Raw genomic sequence first — 21,849 nt, forward strand, 5'->3', positions numbered from 1 at the left:
ATTTAAACTTAGTAGTATATGGCATGAGCGCTTAGAGCTGAAACTCACACCTCTGCAGTGGGTAGCTGCTTGCCTGGTGTCTCTGAGCTTGGAGAAAGGGTTCCTGGTGGGCTGGGGCACTCCATTCTGGATGGGCCTGTGTGAGCCCCACCATCTCCACCCAGCCCTCAGCCCCCCAGCGGCTGCTCTCTGCGGAGCCTCCGGATCTCACCCTGCACCTGTGTGGTTCCGGATCAGCCAAAGGTTGAAGGGGAATTTCTACACCGACTTCCAGGGTTCCCTCTCTGTGGTTCCTCCCTCTTTTGTGGCTGCCTCCCCACAAAACCCAGCTACCTGAGCCCTGAACTCTGATCTCTGCCTCATCTGTCCAGGAGACCTTCTGCCATCTGCTTGGGCTCTACCTCCCCATACTGTGGCCTGGGAAACCTATCTAGGAGGAAGGTCTGGGTAGATGTGGGGCTCACGTTATGTGTGTCCCCTCTCAAGGATCACAGCCCCACGATGGAAAATACTATGCAGCACCTGCACACAGCTGTTTTCGTTATCTGTCCAGGTTTTAGAGTTGTTTACGGCAGGAGGGCAAAGCCCTCTACCATTTACTTGGCTGCTCAGCACCCGAGGCCCCATCTTTGCAGAGCTCTACATCTTGTATGTCCCCTCTTACACAGCACTGGATTGACATCTGTGCCCCTAGAACTGCCACCCCTCATTCATGGGCTTCTCTCTGGAAACCCACCTCTCCTTCTACTCTAGAATGGTCCAGCAGAGGCCTGGAGACAGGGCTTTCATATTCCCTCAGCCTGCATGGGGACCTTCTATGCCTGGCCTGACTGTCATGCTTGAGATTCAAGGGTATGGCCTGTGGATGGAGGGTCCTCTGCTCACGTGAGCCCCTCTCCACTCCCGGAGGGCAAGTTAGACATGAACGGAGCCGTTCATATCTACATTCACAGGAGGAGTGAATCGGTTGGGACGTTCACACCCATGTTAGCAGCTGCTGGGTGTGTTTGCATCCACCCTGAGTGGGGCATTAGCCAGCTTTCCCTGTGTGCTCGCTGGGAGCAGAGGAGGTAGACACTCACACCATGGGAGCTCATACCTGCCACGTGGCAGAGGTGCCTCAACCTCCTTTCCCGCCGGGAGAATTCATCTCCATTTTTCCCATAATCCTATGGGCCCACAGGTGTTGCCCACAGTGCTAACTGGTGCTCTGGGAACCAGAGTTCGCTGGGCTATGGGCTTGCCGGCAACTTTTAAAAGGAAATGGATGCCTATCACCTTCAAAGCTCTGGAATGTTTTCTCCAACCAGATACCACAGGCTCAGTGTTGGAAAATGAGTCTTCTGCTTTAATTCTGAGTCATGCTTACAGAATGCTCTTCCTACTACTTAAAAGGCATGTAGATCATTGTAAATGTGCCTCTGTGACTGTGTATCCCAACCTGCAGTAAGCACACATCAACTTCATCATTATAACACCATTCAATTACTGCACTCTCAATGTTTGCATTAAAAGCTGGCAAATCATTCCTGTGTACATTTATTTGCCAATCACGACCAGCTTTTGTCCAGTCCAGGTCTCAGGGCACTGTACCATGGGAATCGTGGCTCAGTTTGAAGGACTTAGAGATCCTCTCACCCAATCCCTGATGCTTTGATCCCCTCCACACTCCTTGCCATCCTTGAACTCCTCCACTGACAGGGAGCTCACTACCTCTGGAGCAGTCCATTCTCACTTTGGACAGCCATGACCATTTGAAAGTTTGAACCCATTAGGAAGGATGTTTCTGAAAACCAGCATGGAGCTTATCTCTTTTGTTTTCAGGCCCTGCTTTGTTCCGTTTAACATTATAAGTGTTTCCTTTACATCATTAAACTATCTTGAATTTCTGCACGTATACAAAACCACATATTTACAAATATGCCTTCATACTAGACATGCAATTTATCATTGCTATTTCACTAAACAATATATTACAAACATCTTTTCATTGCAATTAAGCTACCTCTCCTTCCTCATTTTCAATGCCCAGATAATCCTTTATTGTTGGATATACCATAATTTATTTAATCATTGCCTATCAGTGGGCATTTAGGTTTTTTCCAAATTTTTGCTGTAGTGACCAACTCCAGAATGAAATCTTCACACATAGTGATATTTCCTTAGGAGAGGCTTATAGAAGGGTGTAGAAGGTCAAGGGGTGTGAGCACTTTTAAAGACCATTCCAGGTAAAGACAGCAGCCTCCTGGTTGAAATCAATTGCTAATAAGTACTGAGAGCCATGTCGAGTGCTATACCGACATTATTATATTTAGTCCTTATCACCATCTACCACCACTCCCATGGTACTTTGCCTGTACCTGTTCTATGCATCTAATTGCAAGGGAAGAGCTGCAGCAGGCCAGGCAGCTGGCCCTGCTCTGACCACTACATAAAGTGGCCTCTGCAGGGGCTCCTTTTGGGAATAAGGACATCTCCTGAAAGCTGCAAACTGGAAAGGACCTTGAAAAGCAAAATGGACACCACACAAGAGTACTGTAGCTGGTCTTCCCAGACTCCAAGAGGCTTCCTCCATCTCTTCTCTAGAAATTCAGAAAATAAAGAAAACAGCACAGGGTAAATGAGGGCTGGGGGTGAAGGCATGAAAAGCCACTCGTAAAGTCTGGTCAACAAGTCCTTCTTTCCATCCAATGTCTTCATTTGGCCACACATTAAACTCCAGCAATCAAGACTCCCTTGAGTTTCTCGTCTGGGACCCCTGCCAGGACTGGGCCATGGACGGGGTGCAGAGTCTGACTCTGCGCAAGCACAGGGGCCACAGGAATAAAAATCTGACTGAAAGAACCTGTTCCACTGTGTCTTCCCAACACGCACGCCCCACTATGCCAGAGATACGCTGCCACTTGTGCTCCAGGATATCAGAGCATTATTTGCAGTAGCGAAAGTACTGAAAACAACTGGTTAAATAACTACGTTTTTGTGCAGTTAAACACTTTGCAAAGTTAAAATGTCCAAGGACAATCCAAAATGTATCACCATCTCATCACAGCCAAAGTCACGGCTGACTTTGAGATGCACCATGACTTTATGTAGCATTATGGCGGAAAAAAGCCAGTTAAACTCCACTCCATTGATTGTATTTACAGACGGTCAGTTTCACAGATGGTAAGAGGTAGGGAAACTATGGGAAATACCGTGGGTAGAAAAACCAAGTGCAGAGTAATGTGTAGAGCATGCTTGTGTGTGTGTGTGTGTGTGTGTGTGTGTGTGTGTTTAAAGGGAGGGGCCATGCAATCATACGTGGTTTTATAAACATACAAAATTCCTGGAAAGATACCCAAGAACCTGATAAAAGGTGTAGCCTCCTGAAGCTGGGGGGTGGGATACTGGGTCATAGGGTGGAAGGGAAGCCCTCATTTCATAGTTACATCCATTTGTAAACTTTGAAATTTTAAACTATATATTCCCTTTTAAAAATAAAACTTAGAAAACTACTAAATGCAAAATAAAATAAAAGAGCGCATCCTTCTGGATTAAGTGGAATAGTACCTGGAGCTAACCTCGGATCCGGAGACCGTACATCCAATCATTGCTCTACCAGAGCGACCTCGGGCAAGTTCCCGCCCCGACTGGGTCTCCAAGAGCCCATTGGCTGTCGGAGAGCAGGTCTCAGAACACCCCTCCAGCTCGGAACCCGGGCCGGGCCAGGAGCCTACCGGGCCGCGCTAGTCCGGGGCCGAGCAGCCGAGTGCGGGAGCCCCGCGGTGCAGGCCCGGCCAATCAGCGACTGCGAGGCGGGCGGGGTGGAGGCGCCGCGCTAGCTGAGCGGAGTTCCAGGCAGAGGCGCCACTGCCGTGCCAGAGCGGACCATGCCACGCTCACCCGTGCTCTTCCTGCTGCTCCTTCTGCTGCAGCCGCAGCCGGCACCCGGCCTCGGGCTCCGCGGCGCGGGCGGCCATAACCCCGAGTGCGATCCGTGCCGGCCGGAGCGCTGTCCCGAGCCCGCGCGCTGCCCCGCGCCCAGCATCGCTGCGCGCGACGAGTGCGGCTGCTGCGCGCGCTGCCTGGGCGCCGAGGGCGCGAGCTGCGGGGGGTGGGCCGGCGTGCGTTGCGGCCCCGGGCTGGTGTGCGCGAGCCGCGCCGCGGGGGCCGGGCCCGAGGGCACTGGGCTCTGCGTGTGCGCGCAGCGCGGCGCCGTCTGCGGCTCCGACGGCCGCTCGTACCCCAGCGTTTGCGCGCTGCGCCTGCGCGCCCGGCAGGTGCCGCGCGCGCACCCCGGCCACCTGCACAAGGCGCGGGACGGACCCTGCGAATTTGGTGAGTCTGGCTTCTGCCCTGCACTGCTGGGGCGGGTAAAGAAAGAGGGACCCCGACCCCCTGGGCTATGGGGTGAAGGATCACCCCGTGCGCCGCGATGGACAGCACTGCACGGGCCTCAGTTTTCCCTCGGGTCAGTTTTTCCTTACCTGGCCAGTTACTTAAGGAGGCCGGGGCAGAAATCCACAACCTGTACCCTTCCTTACCAAACCCATGGAGACACCAGCCACCGAGCTGGTCGTAATTTTGATGAGCCTGCTGTCCCTTTTGGTACTTAAGTAATTGCTGGTACAGTTATTTCCAGGCCTGGCATGTTTGCCTCCAGGAGACTGGGAGTTTGGGGGGCAGGGTGTTCCTACTGGAGATGAGGCAAGAAGGCCCCTGTCCCTGGAAACTTGGAAATAATGTGCTGCCCACTGGGGGGGTCTGAGGCAGCCCCCGAAGCACAGGAAAGTCACCGCTGGCTGTTCCTGGTTGGGGCTCCCAGTGGAGGAGAGAGCTGGCTGGTGTTTCCCTGGCTGCAGCCTTGGGCTGGTTCCTTCCAGGGGCTGTGTCAGCCCCTGTGGAGCCACTGTAGAGGTTCCTCCACTTCAAACCTTTGTTTCTGCCCTGTGGCATTTAAACAGTCCTGTCTCCTTTCTTCTCGTTCCTGTCACCTGCTTTTACAATCTGCTTTCCTCAGCAGTTAATTCACAGGCAGGTCTCTTTGTTTCCAGACAGGTAACACTTTCACTTCACATGCAGGAGACATGAGAAATGCTGACCAGATTCCCAGACTCTAACCCGTGCTGATGGTCTCAGATGATTCCTCCCGGGGGGCTGGTATTCTGTTCCTAAGAGACAGCTGCCTTGAAGGCATTTAGACCAAATCTGCTGTTATGCAGAGGAAACTGAGACCCATGGGGCAAGGGACTCATCCAGGGTGATCTGTAAAGCCTGGCTAGCTTCTGGGTCCCCGGCACCCTATTCAGTACTGTTTCAGGACAGGACTTGATAGTGTTAAGTCAGGCAGGTGGCGGTTGCCATGGTTACCAGAGTGTGGCCAGATGGCAGATGGAAGCCCCATACCCCTAATTCATTGAAAATTACCAAATGACAAGTAAATGTGACAGCCCCTCCACTCTGATCTGTGGGCTCTGAGCCCACCTCAGGCACAGGCCCTGGGAGTAAAGATGTTCATGGGGCCGAACAGAGGCAATTCAGAAGCTGCTCTTAATGATCCCATTAGTGACAGGCATCGGGCCTCCCCAGAATTTTGCTCTCCTTCCCTACCAGCGATTGTGTCATCAGCCACTATCCAGACCCCGGCACTGTTTCCCCATCTCGTTTTGTCCTGAAATGTTTGTGTGGCCCCCCTGCCCTTGTGTCCTGGTGAAGCATGAAGGTGTGGACGGGGGATCTTTTCCAGCCAGGGAAGGCAGCACCTCATTCTGTGCTGCCCTCAAGCCATCCTTTATCCAGATGACTTGGCAGGAGCACTTTTTAACAATGCCCCTGGGGACCTTGCTTGAAGGGAAACAGACTGTCAGAGCAGCAGCTGTTCTGCTTCAATATTGGTAATAAAATCACCCCTCCTCAGTCCTCACCTGTGCCTTCAAATAAGCAAGCACCTGACTTTAAGGGAATGAGGCCTCTGTAAATATTAGGCTCCCGCAGTGTGGGAAGTGTTCTTACCCATGCCTCTGAGGGGCATTTGGAAACAGTTTTCAGGCTTAAATTCTGACCTTTCCCCCTACTCTCTGAAATGCCCCAAAATGCTATTAATGAGAGTAATCCTTTGATCAACACACATGTATTGAAGACCCACTATGTTCCCACATAAGAATAATTCTTTGCTGTTGGAAATCGCTTTTGCATTCCATCTTCTTCCTTGATTTTTACAACTACCCTGGCCAGGTCTCACTCCCATTTAATAGAAGGGCAAACTGAGGCAGGCAGAAGAGAATTCCCTGGAGCCACATAACTAGTTCCCAGCTGAGGTGGGGCTCCAGCCTGAGTTTTCCTGGCTGTTTTCAGATGGGGCCATGCACCTCTAGCACTCTGGAAGGTGCTGCAAATTGGCTACCCTTGAATCTTCAGGGTTTCTCAGTCTGAATCCACCTTCCTTTTTTCCCCCAAGGCTTGTTGCTGGTTCCTCTGTTTAGCACCAGGTGATGGCTCCTGAGAGGAACAGGTATAGCTTCACAGAAGGGGAGGCACCTGAGAGGAGCCTTGAAGGATGGGTAGAAAATTCCTGGGTTGAGAAGGGGGGATGGGGAGGCACAGCATGAACGAATACAAGGAGGAAGGAGATCCTGGGCCGAGTGTGAACAGTGGACCCATGGGCAGTACCCAGTGGGATGGTTGGCAGAGGAGATGATACCCAGAGTAGTCTGGGGCAGGCTTATTGCAGGCCTTGAGTGCCATGCTGCAGGGTGACACTTCATTCTGTACTGAGTTATTAGTTCCATTTCTCAACAGTAAGGTGGCATGGCGTTGTTGTTACTGTTATTATCAGTGACAATACTGTAATTGTTATTGTTATCATTACTTTAAAAGGCTGCTTTGGGGGAATTCCCTGGTGGTCCAGTGGTTAGGACTCCAAGCTTCCACTGCAGGGGGCATGGGTTCAATCCCTGTTCGGGGAACTAAGATCCTGCATGCCACGCAGCCAAAAATAAATGAAATAAAATAAAAGGCTGCTTTGTTCCATGTACGCACCCTGTTTGCTAGCATTGGGAGGAGGTTGGGATCCTGCAGAAAGCAGGTTGAGGTCGTGTTTTGAATGCTGCATTAAATAGGAACGGGGTCCCGTGCCAGTGCCCGTGGGGGCACTGAGCCCCTGAAGCTTCAGTGAGCTCTTGAGATCCAAAATCTTAGAAAATTCGCCTCGGTTGAAATTCCAGCTGCACTTAGAAACCTCAGTCTGTGCAAGGCGTGTGTTACCAGGTAACCAGGAGAGGCAGCGAATACCACTTTGTGAGAGGGACAAAGAAGGGGGGGCCTCGTGCTCAAAAGCCTTTCATGCCGAGGGAGGGGGCTTGAGGCATAGGCTGCAGGGAGCCGGATTAAGCTGTTTCTGGTTCCACATCCTCACGTTGACTATTAGCATAAATTATCAGGGCTGTTCAGTGTGTTGATTATTAAAGTCTTTGGTTGTGTGCTTTTTTCATACGAGCAGATGGGTTCCTGGCGGATGACTTCTGATATTCTTTCCTTCCCAAGCGCCATTAACTTTAAAGAAATCTCAGAGGCATTAAGGAAGATCTTTCATTCCAGCCATCAAAGACACTCAGTTGACAGGGTGGGGGGACAGATCCCCACGCACTTAGCAATATCGATCCCTTTCATTTGTATAGATCCACACGGTTAATAACACAGTCACATTCATTCTCTCCCTTCACCCCGGAGGATGTAGGGCCACAGTCATTATCCTCATGTGCAGATAAGGAGGAAATTGTTAGCAGCTTGCCCAATGGTTAGCGACCAGGCCCCCGGGCATTTGAATTTCCCTTGGTGCTATTTGGCCCACCCCCAGTGCCCACCTGGGTGACTATTCTGTTACCTGATGGGTGGGTTTGTGCCAGCCTAGCATTTCCAGGGCTGTTGCTGACACAAGCAGAAGGAAACAAGCGTTTAGCAAGGAAGAACTAGGGAGACACAGCCGGCACATTCACAGACCGGGCTGACCAGACACCATCCTCCCTCCTGAAAGCCACATGACTCTTGCCAAAGGCAGGTAGAAAGGAGAGCCCTGGCTCTTCCAGGAGTGTGGCAGCTCGGGCAGCAGCAAGGTGAGAGGCTGCGCCCCGGGCTCGCCAGAGTGAGGGCTCTGGGCCACAGCCTCTGGAGCCTTCAGGCGGGGCCCGACCGGTAGGCCCACTCACCAGAGGTCAGTAGAGGGTCCTGAGCAGGCAGGGCATCTTCGAGGAGACCACCCTTTGGGGTGGCACAACCTGCCGAGTCCTCAGGTCCCTCCGTGGAAGCCTTTTACAGTTGGCAAGAGGTCTTTTTACTGTCCTCACAACAGCCTGTGTAGAGGGCACAGCGGAGAGAATGGACTCCTGTGCCCATTTTAAAGAAGAAACTGGAGTGTGGCAGAGACAGGATTGAACCTGCCTGTGGTAGTCATATGTGGAGGACCCCAGCGCCACACTCGAATGAGCCCTTGGGGACAGTAAGACTGGGAATGTCCTGCCAGGGTTAAGGATACATTGCCCATTTAATGGTATCTTCACAAGAGCTGTTCCCTGGGGTGATTATGGAGAGTTTCATTTCTGTGCAGAAAAGAGTAAACATAGCAGGCCTGAGGCTGTTATCCTTAGAAAGCCCTGCTGGCTAGGCTGACCCTTGGCTGGTGTCTGAGAATTTGGATGTGGGGAGGCTTCCCACCGTTTCCAGAACTGATAAGAGTAGCTCACTGTACAAACAGCATGGTTTATGCTGCACACCTGCTTTACTTCTGGGAGGCTGGAATTTTGGTACGTAGGAGGCAGAGGCTGGGGGACTGGACCCCAATAAAAACCCTGGGCACTGAATGTCTAGTGAGCTTCTCTAGTAGAGGGCATAGGCTCTCACGCCACACGTGTTGTCACAAGTCGTTGCTGGGGAATTAGGCACGTCCTGTGTGACTCCAGTGGGAGAGGCTCCTCAAAGTGTGCTCCTGGCTTCCCGGGTCTTTGCCCCATGAGCCTCTTTTCCCTCTGCTGAGTTGCTTTGTCTCTGTTTGTTGTAATAAATCCCAGCTGTGAGTAAACTGTGCCGAGTCCTGTGAGTCCTTGTAGCAAATCATTGATCCTGGGACTTATCTTGGGGGCCCCCAACACAATCCCTAAGGAACTCTTTCTTATTCTGGAATGGAGTCCATATGGCTAACAAATGTTTCACTTTAAAAATCCATGTGGGATTAATGGAATCAGCGTGCCTGGGTTTGCATCTTCACTCCTCCAGGTGCTTCACCTTTCTGAGCCTTGGATTTCTCATCTGTAAAGTGGGGCTAAAAGCACCTACTTCACAGGGCTGGTGTGAGGATGAAAGGAGTAGCAGACATGGAACTCCCTGTCATTTCAGGAGAAGGCAGGATGGTGTGGGACAGAGCTCAGAGCTAGACCGCTGGGCTCATAGCCTCACCCAGCTGTTTAAGGCTGGGTAACCCTGGCTAGCTCCCCCATCTGGCAGCTGGGGAGATTGCTGGAAGGATCGAATGGCTTAAGCCTGTAAGCAGAAGGGTGGTATTATTACCATTAATACTATCATGATAATGATGACTGATTGTAAAGAGCTATTATGGATAAAAATATTTTAAATTTAAAATCAGATGTTAAAATTAAAAACAGATTAAGCAACATGAGGACAATTTTCAAGATAACTGAACAATGCTGTATCTTGGGTATGGTGGTGGTTACACGGCGTATGCATTTGCCAAAACTTAGAACTGTATACTAGAAGGAATGAATGTACTGTATGTACATTTAAAAAGAAATCAAAATTTGAACATCACTTTATCACCAAGAGCAGGGGGCTCTTTTGGAAAAGAAGTGCTATTTTCTGCCTTGAAATTAGTGGCAAAGGCAGTATTTCCAAGATGGTCTTTCTTAATTGTAGTTATGGAAAAAGGGGGAAATGCAAAGAGAGAGAAAGATGAAATGTGATTTACTGGCTTATTCATTTAGGCCTGAAAGGGACTGATGAAATCTCATTTAAAATTTATGACTCTACATGAAAGAAAGTAAAGCATGTTGATTGAGTGTCCCTTTGGAATCTACTGAGGGCTTTGGAATAAGATGCAGGTCTGATTGTTCCCACAGTGAGCCATTTGACGACTGGTTTGGGCTCCAAAGGAAGTAATGCTGGCAGGGGGTTGGAATAAATTAGACTTTCTTTGTCATCCATTGCAGATGGGGCTCCGCCAGAGAACAGCAGTGCTGTGGTTCTTTGTAGCGGTCAGCAGGTGGCTGGGTCACATTGGGCAATGTTAGAAGCCTAGAACCTTAGTCCATTCAGGGGACTGGCTACAATCGGGGCTGTGGGTAGCGGTGTGGTGCTTGGAGGGCGTTCAGTTGGTCACAGCTGAAGGAGTGAGCTGATCAGGCTGAGGGGGAAGAAAGCAGCCTGGGGGTGAGGAGGGCAGGGTCTGTATTCAACTCACTGGAAGCCATTTGAGGCACCCAAGGTGCTGTGGGGCTCCTGAGGGCAGCCCTGAGATTAATAGGTGGGAGTTACAGGAGGTGAGTTTTAGCTCCAGGTGAGAACAAGGTTTCTAACCAGCAGAGCCAAGGACGGAAGGACCTGGCTTCATAGGTAGTGAGCTCTCCATCACTGGGGGCATGCAAGTGAAGACTAGATGAGCCCGTCACAGATAGGCACATGCTCTTGGGGAGTTGGGCCCCTCCAGTTTGAGACTCCATAGCTCTAAGACACTTTCCCAGAGATTTTTTGGCACCAGTTTGACAGGGTCTGCCTCCCAGTCTGTCTGGAGGGGTCAGGCCAGTCTCATTTCTGCGCCCCTTCACTCCTTCTCTCCATGCTCTTGCTCCAGCCTTCTGTCTCTCTCCCTTTGTTCTCCTTTTTCATTGCAGCCCCACCTAGGTGGGCGAGGGCCCTTTCTCTCTCCAAGGCTGGCCTGTGGAGGGCTGCAGGGATGTCTGAGTCCCCAGATGAAGCCCCAAGAGTCGTGAACTCTGCATTTTGATGGCCCAAGGGTGAATGTGTTTGCTCTTTTGTCATGCCTTTCTTCGCGGAGTCATCTGTTTAACAGGCCTCCCCTGCCCCCCACTTGCATATTGTGTTAACTCAAACCCTCAGTTTCACACTCATCACGTGGTAAGATCAGCTCAACAGCCCTGTGAAGCAGGGGGTATTATCCCCATCTTACAGACAGCAGACCTGAGCAGAGAGCATACTCCTCACCAAGCCTCCACATTGCGCCTCGCCCAAGACCCCACGGGGACAGCTGCGAGCGTGGGTCCGTGGAGATGAAGCACCTGCACTGCAAGGCAGGCTGGGTTTCAGTAAGTCAAAGCGGGCAGACGCCCTGGTCCTGGACTAGGACACACCCCCAGGCCCTCAGGATGGGGAGCTGGGGGCGCACTCCACGTAGAAGAAAGGCAGGGCAGGGCAGGCAGGTACGCTGAGGGCCGGGCGGAGGGCCTGAAAGCTGAGGCAGTTGGACTTGATTCTTTTAGTTCCAGTGTGAGTAGAGCAGATGCCAGGCACAGGGAGAAGGGCAGAGTGTGGAGTATCAGCTAAGAATGTCTAACTCAAATGCCACATGCTCTCCTGTCCCGCCCAGCGAGCCCACACCCGCCCTGTCCTTTCTGCAGTGTGCTGGCAGCCTAGCACCACACTGCCGGATTCCCTGATTTACCTTTCTCCACGCAGCGAGGCGGTGTCCATGCCTGCAGTTTTATCCTCGGGGATGGGGAGGTGTGTGGAGCCTGTGATATGCAAATGAGCATCTTGAACCGCAGGGGGTCTCAGCAGGGGGTGAGGGCAGCTGTTCTGCATGGCGTTATTCTTTGAAATTCCCTCCATGCGGAAGGAGAAAAGCCCATCTGGTAGAAGACTCTGCCTTGGGTGAAGTGACACTAGCCCCTCCCGGAGCCTGGCGCACTGTCAGTGTAGTTGAGCTGTAAGCAGATGGCAGCTGGGGTCCTGGAAGGGATCCTGGGAGGGAGTGTGATGAGACCACAGACAGACATGCTGGGCGACTTTGAGAAGTCGCCTTTCCTCTCTGGATCCCTGTTTTCCTGTTGGTAGAACAAAGGCAATGTAGGAGGAAACAAGTAGGCATCCTTCCAGGTCTAAGAAAACTCTCTTCTATGATTCCTTGCCTATAAGTGTGTCCTTTCTGTGGGGAGCTCTCATCTGCCCCAACATGCTCTCTGCAGGCAGGGTATCTTAGATGTGGGGGGCTTGATCAGGGTCAAGGCTGTCTTCCCTTGTCTTCTTCTCCCAGCTCCTGTGGTCATCACTCCACCCCGGAGTGTTCACAATGTCACCGGGGCACAGGCATCCCTGTCCTGTGAGGTGAGAGCTGTGCCTGCCCCAGTTGTCACATGGAGGAAGGTATTTATATCCAAGAACTTCTCTGTGTGTGTGTGTTTGGGGGGGTGGTGGGGTGTATAAATGTTTTTTAAGGGTGTGTGTGTGTTTATATGTGAATTGGAGGATTAAAAAAAACTTATGTTCCACTCCTCTGCCTCCAGATTTATGCCTCAAAACTTTTACCCCAAACGTCTCCCCAGAGAAGGGGTGTTGCCATTTGCTCCCTCTGCCACTTAGCTGTCCAGGAAGTTCTGCTGTTTATCTAGCCTAGGTCAGCTGGGATGAAGTTAGAGCTTCCTTCACTGGATCTGGGTTTTAGAAAGACTTGGCTGGTGGCAAATGACCCAATCCTATTCCAAAACTAGATCTTTCTGCAGTTCAGTTTTTGAGAGACTGGCATATGTTGTCTCCTTATCTCAACAGCCCTGTGAAAGACAATGAGATTCTGATAGTGGTGGTGTCTACATCTTCGCTGTCCAGCAGGGGGCACTGTCTGTACATACGTTCAGGCTTAGGAAGAAACTGGCATTTAATAGGAATAAGAGATACTAGGGTCAGCCTTCAAGTCAGCAGGAGGGTGAAGACAACGAGGGTGTCTGTGGGGTGGTCCTTATCCAGAAATGCTTTTTCTAAATCACTCCTGGTTTTTCTGTCCTCTGTAGGTCACACGGTCTCCTGAGGGCACCCAGATGCTGAAGGACCTGCCTGGGGACCACATCAATATAGCTGTCCAGGTGCAAGGGGGCCCTTCTGACCACGCAGCCACGGCCTGGGTTTTGGTGAGTATCTCATTTGTTTAGGATTATTGGCTATTATTGACTGGCCCTTATAAAGCACCTTTTGTATTTCTATAACATGTTACACCTTTCAAATACTCTGATCCATTTCTCCTTGGACGCTACAGTAACTGAGAGGAAAGTAGGCAGGTAGTATAACCCCTGAGAGCAGAAGTGATCTTCAGAGGTAGGCAGAATTATGGCCCCGGAAAGATGTCTATGCTAATCCTTGGAACTGGTGGATATGGTATGTTGTGTGGCAAGAGGGGAATAAGGATGGAATTAAAGTTGTTAATCAGCTGACTTTAATAAAGTTATCCTGGGTTATCTGGGTGGACCCGATATAATCACAGGAGTCCTTTAAATGTGGAAGAGGGAGGCAGGAGAGAGAGCCAGAGAGATGGCAGTGTCAGAAGACATGAACTACTGTTGCTGGCTTTGAAGATGCAAGAGGGAGCCACAGGCCAAGGACTGCAGGCAGCCTCTAGAATGCTTCTCTTAGGGCTTCTAGAAAGAAGGCAACCCTGCTGATACCTTGGGTTTAGCCCACTGAGACCCATTCGGACTTCTGACCTCAAGAACTGTAGATAATAAATTTGTGTTGTCTTAAGCCATTAAACGTGTGGTCATTTGCAACAGCAGCCATAGGAAGCTAATACACTTGCCTGAGACCACATGGCTGATAAAGACGGAAGATGGCAGATTCACACCCTCCTCCAGGGCTCTTCTATGCCACGTGCGGCAGTTTGGCTGAGAAGAGGGAACGCCCTGTGTTTAAAAGGGCGATGGAGTGACGAGATGGGGGCCCGAGTGGGGCTAGTTACCCTACCTCTCAGAGCTTCAGCGTCCACAACCATAAAAAGAGGGCCTTGGACTGGACCATGTCCAGTGACCCTAACAGTCTGTGACTTACCTGTGAGTCTCCTGTAACGTGAGGATAACGATGCTCCGCCTTCAGCCACCATGGGATCAAAATGAGATAGGGTGCACATACCCTCTCCAGTCTGTAGTGACTCACAGTGGAGAGAAGCTGTTATGACGAGAGAAAGCAAGAGAGGAGGGAGCTACCGTGGATCTCCTCTGCAAGGGCGTGAGATGGGCCCTTGAGGGTGTCCTCCTCATTCCACCCCCATCTCGGCCAGCGTGGGCAACTTCTCCACCCAGCTCAGAGACTCAGAATGCAGTTGGGTCCATGGCTTTTTCACATCAAGCATATTCCCCTCCTTTTATTACAAGGAGAGGTGGGGGAAGGTTGTCTCTGGTGTTACTTTGTAAAGGCTGCATCCGTTGGGAGCATTTGAGGGCTATTCTGTGGTCAGTAGAGTTTTGTTCTTTTAGTTTGCAGTATTTTCCTTGGAATCTATACCTATCACCTTCAATAAAAGGACCAGGTAGCTCACAGTAAAAGGCAGAAATGCAGAGGAAACATTAAAATGAGAGCCAGGATAGAGAGGGTACTGAGAAGGAAGTTTAACTCTTTCTCGGCAGCCGAGGCAAGAAGAGAAATAGAGGGTGAGCTCTGTCTTATTTTGAAAAGGAGTAAGTGTTCAGAATCATTAAGAACTAAATAAGTAATTTTGCTATGCCATATATGACTGTACAAACTTGCCTGTTTAACTTCTAGATCAACCCTCTGAGGAAGGAAGACGAGGGGGTGTACCAGTGCCATTCAGCCAACGCGGTTGGGGAGGCCCAGTCGCACGGCACAGTCACCGTGGTGGATCGGAGCCAGTACAGAGCCGCCCGCTTCCCAGGTCCAGATGACCACATGTGAGGGGGTAATGTGCATGTTCCAAGTCATCTGCAGTATTTGTACACCTGTGTCACGGGAGATTGAGATGAGTCATAAGATGCATAATAAATAAGAAGAAAAATACATGAATCAAGGAAACCAGAGAAATGCAAACCAAGAGTAGGAACATATTACAAAATTGGCAGGTAGACTCTGTGGTATGTTCTACACACGTATCACACTGGGCTTCCCGCTAGGATGCAAAGTCAAGAGCTGTGACTGTTATGGGTGTCCGTCAGGTGAAAAAGACCACCTATTTTTTTCTATTTCTCCAAGTCCGCCCAGTGAGGGTGCTAAGAGAGCAGATGTGGTCACTATGACAGCACCCAGGTGAAAACACGCCCGCACAGAAGACAGTCTGAGCTTCATGGGTCTATTCCCAGGTTCTTCCTTGTCTGTAGCTCTGCAAGTAGTTAGAGCTTCTAGAAACAGGGAGGAAAATGTAAGGTGTAAAATCGTCAAATAGGAATTCAGTGAGGAGATGGCTCTTAAAGTTGCCCTCCTGATACTTAACTTATAGTTTTTTATATATGTGTATAGTTATATATATGTATCAAAAAGCCAAGTATCGAGACTTTTTGTCCTGTACACTTGTATGTATACTTCTGTATGTACATGTGTGTGTATGTATGTTTCATGTTTTAAATATATGTATAATTTATAAGTACATATATTTATATTTTAAAAACAGAAATGATACCAGGGTATGAATATAGTCTACTATAAATGAGTTTTCAAAGGGGTCACAAAGAGCCATGGAATTTTAATACCATTGCCACAGCCCAGTCCGTGAGTTCCCTCTACAACATGCAGAATTGGCCGGCTATTGCTTGCATACCTCCAGGGACACAGAGCTCACTACCACCAAACAACCATCTGTGGATTTTTCCAATAGTTGAAAGTTTTTCCGCACATTAAGCTGGAATCTGCCTCCCTGAAATGCCCATCCATTGGCCTTACATGTATTTCCTAGACCCCCACAGAAATCTCTGCTCCCACCGGCACCACTCCTGGTTGGGGAGATATTTAAAGTTAGGCGCATTTCCCCCACCTTCCGTCTAACACATAGTTGACTATGACAGAGCAGGCTTTTTTTCTCTAATTCTTTTCCCTCTTTTCTTCTAGGGTCTTAGAAACATTGATTACAGGATGATGGAAAAGTCAAGTCATGGATCTTGTTTGCTTTGTGAAGAATTGGAAGAACTGTGTTTGTAGATAACCGCTTTCGTATGTTTTTAAAAATTAGATGCAAACTAGATTCGTATGCAGATGTAGTTTTTAGCAGGGCAAACATTGGGAAAACAGACTGCATGTAGCCTTTTTATACTTCTGAAATGAATAGCTCTGTGAGAATTCTTTTTTTAACTTCTCCCTCCAAGGGAAGGTCACCTTAGGTATATTTGTAATTCTAAAGGGCTGGACCGAGGTGTGTGTCAGCTGTGACTCTTTACCTCATTTGTGTAGGGCTGATTAGTGACTTAGTATGTGTTGTAGGAAGAGGGGGGGGGTCCTGCTGTCCTCTGCCTGACCTCTCTAACTTTGCTGTGTGAACTGGGTAGGTCCCTCCCTCTCTGAGCCTTGTTCTCTTCAGCTGTGAATGTGGTATTTGGACTGGATGTTACCCATGTCCCTTCAAACACTGTCATCCTGGAGTAAGACGGTCCTACAGAAAAAATATGGGAAGTGTAGTCTTAGCATTCTTTTAAAAATAATATTCCCTCAAAAACAAATGCCATTGCTTCACATGAAGGTGTGGATAGCTGTTATTCCTGCTGCTTTCCCATTATAAAGAGACTCAGTCCTAGATGGAAACTTAACCAGACTCGGGGGCCCCTTGGCTGGGCATCTGGGGACCAAGATGTCCACTTATTAACACGCCCAGCATTCTCTAACCAAGCTGGCAGTGGAGACCTGGCTTTTGGACATCAAATTGTAAAAATGGGGTTAACTGCTCTCTCTGGGCTGTGGAATTAGAGTGTAGTAGAATACATTTTACTTAGAGATGTTTTGACCTTAACCAGAAATAAAGCTTTCTTTCTTTTCTTTTAATCAAGAAAGAAAAAAGGAGAATATTTAATATCTGGCCTAAAAAAATAGACCCCCTAGGTGACTAAAATTTTTTAAAATCAGAATTGGGATCTCACATATGGACAGTTGTTAAATTTCAAGAAACACTGTCCTGTCTGTGGTCACTTCCCATCTCTGGGACGGCAGGCAGGATAAGCATTAATGTCCCTCCCCCTTTACAGATGAAGAAAACCAGGCTCCGAGAGTAAAGCGCTTGCCTGAGGCCTGAAAGCCTCTGAGAAGGACAGGAGCTGAGGGCATCTGGTCCTCTTTGGCACCCTTTCCACTCCATGGTGCTGCTTCTCAGAAAAATCTCATAACTATGGAAAGGAAGATGTTGCCATTTCCACAGGTTTCAGGGATTCTCCTTAAGGTCCATCTCAACGTTTAAAGCAACACTCTCAAGCCACTCACGCTGGGCGTTGCATTTTGGAGTCCTTTCTGGAATTGCATTTTCTGCCTTTAAGCCTGGCTGTTCCACATCTGAAATGCTGGGGTGGCATCACCCTGACGTACATAGCAGGAGGGTGGCCCAGGAATCCAGAAACATGAGGTCCATTTGGGAATTCACCCCTGTCTTTCTGGGTGACCCTGAGAAAGTCCCCTTCACTTTCTGGACCTCAGTTCCTCATTTGAATAAGGGAACGAAACTAGATGGGTGGTTTTCAAACTTTAAAAACATTGGAACCCCTTCTTCAAATAAAGTCAAAATTGAACCTGATCAAAAGGGAAGCTGTCCTTGTCTGTTGGAGGTTGGGCCTTCCAGGGGATCTGCTCACGTCCCCTCCCTACTAGGCTCCCCCAAACCCCACGGCAGTGATTTCCGTATCCAAGTCTGCAGTTAATTCCTCTGTGATTTGAGTGGTTGGGAGATGGCTTGGGAAGAGACTTAGTGAAACCATGTCAGAGGAATAGGGAACTGTAGAGAAGGTAGTAGAACAACATCATGCATCTGCTAATAAGCACATTCAGCAAAATCAGTTGAATCACCTCACATTTGCCCAGTCAAATCTGGAGAGCTGGATGTGGACCCAAAGAGCAGGTAGATGGAGCCCCGGGGTGACAGGGCTGAGCATCAAGCCCGCAGGAGGCTGGGTGTAGCCTCGTAATGATGTACAAAAAATAATCATAATAAATGTTACACTGTCTGAAGTTTTCACCAAAACCAAAAAGGCAGGTTAGCATGATTGTTCCAACCTAATGACTTTTCAACTGCGAGAGCCCCAAGACGTCTCAGAGGCGAAGCGAATGTGTGCTGTGGCTTTTATCATTTGGAAACATGATGCCCTCAGAGCCTATGTTTTCTACCCTATGTTCATAGATGTGATGATGTCACAGGACCCCTGCACTCTGAAAATAAATGTTTTTAGGGACAGTCTTTGTGGTCTCTGTCCTTGGAACGCTGCTGTAGGTGGGCCCAGGCACCACTGATACTTCTCCATCATCCCTTATGCATCTTTCCCTTCTTTCGCTTGCCCACATCAACTACTGTCATCCGAATTGTCCTTACCTCTCACACCTGAGCTGTGGTTACTGTCGTACCTGGTCACCCTGCTTGCAATTTTTAACCAGCCCTAACTAATCATCTACTGCCAGCCTGATCCTTCTAACTCCCTCTGAACTGGTGTCTCCCACTGTATAAGCATTCTACTATTTAATTCATTCACTTAGATCTGCCCTCTGTTACCCCACATGCACACGGAATAGCATTCCCCAGAGGCCAGAGGGTGCAGACACTGGCAATATGAAGGTATGTGGGACCTGGGCCCTGCACTCAGGTGAGACTTGAGTGGGGATGAGTGGGACAAGGTTGCCATCCTGCCACACAGCACAAGGTGTCTGCTTTGTGATCAGAGTAGGGGGAGATCAAGGAAGACTTCCTGGAAGAGGAGAGCCATCTGAGCTGGGGATTGAAGTGATGTGGGAGATTCCAGGCTAGGGAAGTAGCACGTAAAAGGAGCAGGGGTGGAGAAGTGCCGTGTAGTTTGTGCATGGGGAGTAGTGACCGGTTGTGGCTGAGAGCTCTAGTGGCAGGTAATGGGGTAGTTTTTGGCCACACCCCTAACTGCCACCAGGAGAGGTTGGACTTGATGCTATAAGAGGTGGGCCTGAATCTCAGTCTTCTGTTGTCAACTGGGTTATAACTAGGCTTGAGGAAGATAATCCAAAAGCTAGTGTTCAATCCCAAAGGTATCCACTTTCCACCTTAAACAAGAAAGGGTAGTTTTTAGTCAAAATGGATTTTTTTCTTCAAGTTTTAGGGTGAAATTAATCCCATGTCTTTAAAAAACACTGCCCTCTCCGTTCCTCCAGAGGTGGATGATGCAGGAAAGATTAATAAGAACGAGCAAACCAGCTGACAGTGAACAGTCTCCCATAATAAATTTCCTCATCCCCAGCCTTCGCCAGAGCCTCTTGAACATTAAATCAGAGAATGATTATTATGTGATATTTTAATTAATTAAGGGAAACTAAAGTGCCCTGGTGTCTGCAGCTGAATAATGAATTCAGAGTGTAGGGAGCCCATCATCCAGGGCAGAAGTGGCTACACTTGCCCACTCTCAGCTCAAGCTGACACCTCTCTCCTGGAGCCTGAACTTTTTTACAGTCATGACTGCCTCTGAGTTCAGCATTGACTGCACCTGTGTCTCCTTTCACTATGGCTGTCTCTTTGTTATCCTAAATCTCCCCCATGATATTAGGGAGTGGTTGGATGTCAGGGGAAGAGTAAAAATCATTAATGCTAGGGGATGGGAGGCAGGGAGCAGAAGCTTTTCTCACCTCCATTGGTAAATCCACCCACCACACGCATCTACAGAGCACCTACTGGGCGCCAGGCACTGCTTGGTGCTGAGGGATCTACTGTTGCTCACAGCCCCCGGAGTAGCAGCCCTGGTGCAGAGAGCTGGACCTGTCTCTGCTACTGAAGGTGCTGCAGTCATCCCTGGGATAGAGTAGGCATTACATTTGGAGTTGAAAGACCCAGAACCAAGGTCAAACCCTGCCATGGTCTGTGGGTCTGAGGCACTTGCCTCTACTCTAGGAGCCTTCATTTCCTCATCAGTCCAGGCAGGTCAGCATCACTGCCCTGTCCTGCTGCCCTGAGGATCCTATGCATGAACGGACATGCACCATCCACTCTCTAGGGGATACTGAGGGCTGTGAGCTGAGTGGCAAGGACACAGGGAGTCAGATCAGACATGCTGGTGGTCTGCGCGAAACACAGCCTAGTGGGACAGAAAATCAGACCTGTGATAACGAACAAGAGCTTCCACAAGGCAAGACTAAAGGAAGGGTGGGTGCTATGAGCTCAAAGGGGCCAGAGATGACTTGATTGCGATGGTCAGAGAAAGCGTCCTGGAGGAGGTAGGTCCCCAACAAGGCTCCAAGACAATGGGATGAATTTGGAGAGGAAAGAAGGAAGGAGAAAGAAACAGCATTGAGTAAGGCTGGAAGGTAGGCGTGAACAGCCCACAAGAGGATTAAGCTTTAAAAGCATCTTTGTAAGACACACTCTAACCATTGTGCACAACTGCAAAGAGGTGCTTCTATGTGCCAGAGCGAGCTGTCCCGCAAAACTCGAGGACAACATGGAAATGTCCCCATAACTACGTTTCCGCTTCCTTCTGCACCTCAGTTGGGTCAGATGGTTTTCGCCAACGGCTGGGCATGGAAGCAGTGCATTCCACGACAATGCCAGGGCCTTAAGAAGTAGCTGTGCCTTTTCTGTGCTTTCTTCCCCATCTAACAGGGGACGTGAGGTCTCTAAGGCCCCGTGCAGCAGGTTTCCACCTGGGCCTGTGGACTCATAGGAATTCTAGAGATGACTGCACGGGGTCTATGAGCCCCTTGAAAGTGTGCCGGATTTTGTGGGGATGTGCATGTGTGTATTTATTTCTGGTGAAAAAAATTAGCTTTCACTAGCGTCTCAAAGGAATACGTAACATAAAAATGGTCAAGAAGTACTGTAGACAGTGGAGCCAAGATGGAAGGAACCTGTGTTTCTGAACCTCCACATGGAGGACAAGTGCTGATTAACCACACCTGCATTAGATTATTACCTAATAAGCAAGAAATAAGGCACTGTTGTGTTGAACCCTGAAAACTTGGGGGTTTATTTGTTGTGGCACCTAATGTTACCCTGATACATGTGGGAAAAGCATTTGGTTGGGGGCAAGAGACCTGTAATCCAGGCCACGCTCTGACCCCACTGAGTTCCTTGGCCTTGGACGGTCACTCGGTCCACTCTAGTTAAGTGAATGGGGAGGCTAGGGGCTCTCAAAGGCCCTCACAATGTGCCTTCCTGCTTTCCTTCCAAGGTCTTCCAATCTAGGGTTAATGTACAGATCACTGGGGCTTGGGGGGATTAAGTGGTGCTCTCAACACACAGCAGTCTGGCTTCTGCCCCCACCCATTCACACAACCTGCCCTTACCGAGGTCTCCAGGGAGCCCCATGGCTTCAGCCTCCTCTTACTTGATCTCTTGGAAACACTTGATTCCACCCATGGCTCCCTCCCATTCCCACCTTCCTTGGCTTCTTGACTCCTCTCTCCCAGGTTCTCCTGCTTTTCCTTAGTGCCTTTCACAGAATTCTCATCCTCCACCCGCCCCTTGATGTGAGCATCATCAAGATCAAGCTATCCTTGCCCTCCCTGCAATCTGCTGAAAACACAGCAGACCCAGTGATCCTTTTAAAACATGTCAGATCACATTACAGCCCTGTTCCCCTTCTGGTTCCTTCACGGTTCAGAGTAAAGGCCCCAGTCGGCACAGTGGCCTTCAAAGCGCTCACCATCTGCCCCTCCCCCAGCCCGGCCTTTTCTCTGTCCTTGTCTCTCCCCACTGCTTGCTCCATCCAGCTCCCTGGACAC

The 21,849-nt window shown here is 49.6% G+C and overlaps 1 protein-coding gene across 1 annotated transcript; it reads left to right on the forward strand.

Annotated features, from left to right (window-relative positions):
* Nucleotides 1–3,869: 3,869 nt before the first annotated feature.
* On the forward strand, nucleotides 3,870–16,715 carry IGFBPL1 (insulin like growth factor binding protein like 1). The gene is made up of 5 exons (XM_060153386.1): nucleotides 3,870–4,317; nucleotides 12,254–12,363; nucleotides 13,005–13,121; nucleotides 14,743–14,896; nucleotides 16,036–16,715. The coding sequence occupies exons 1-4, from the start codon at nucleotides 3,870–3,872 to the stop codon at nucleotides 14,890–14,892; spliced, it is 825 nt and encodes a 274-aa protein (XP_060009369.1). The 3' UTR covers nucleotides 14,893–14,896; nucleotides 16,036–16,715.
* Nucleotides 16,716–21,849: the final 5,134 nt, after the last annotated feature.

This window comes from Lagenorhynchus albirostris, chromosome 7 (assembly GCF_949774975.1).
Source record: "Lagenorhynchus albirostris chromosome 7, mLagAlb1.1, whole genome shotgun sequence".
In the NCBI taxonomy this organism is placed as follows: domain Eukaryota; kingdom Metazoa; phylum Chordata; class Mammalia; order Artiodactyla; family Delphinidae; genus Lagenorhynchus; species Lagenorhynchus albirostris.

Bases quoted from the DNA above. Each gene is read 5' to 3' on its own strand.
- IGFBPL1 (XM_060153386.1), top strand. From the start codon at position 3,870: ATGCCACGCTCACCCGTGCTCTTCCTGCTGCTCCTTCTGCTGCAGCCG. The intron at 4,318-12,253 runs GTGAGTCTGGCT...TTCTTCTCCCAG, and splicing joins GGACGGACCCTGCGAATTTG to CTCCTGTGGTCATCACTCCA. The intron at 12,364-13,004 runs GTATTTATATCC...TGTCCTCTGTAG, and splicing joins CAGTTGTCACATGGAGGAAG to GTCACACGGTCTCCTGAGGG.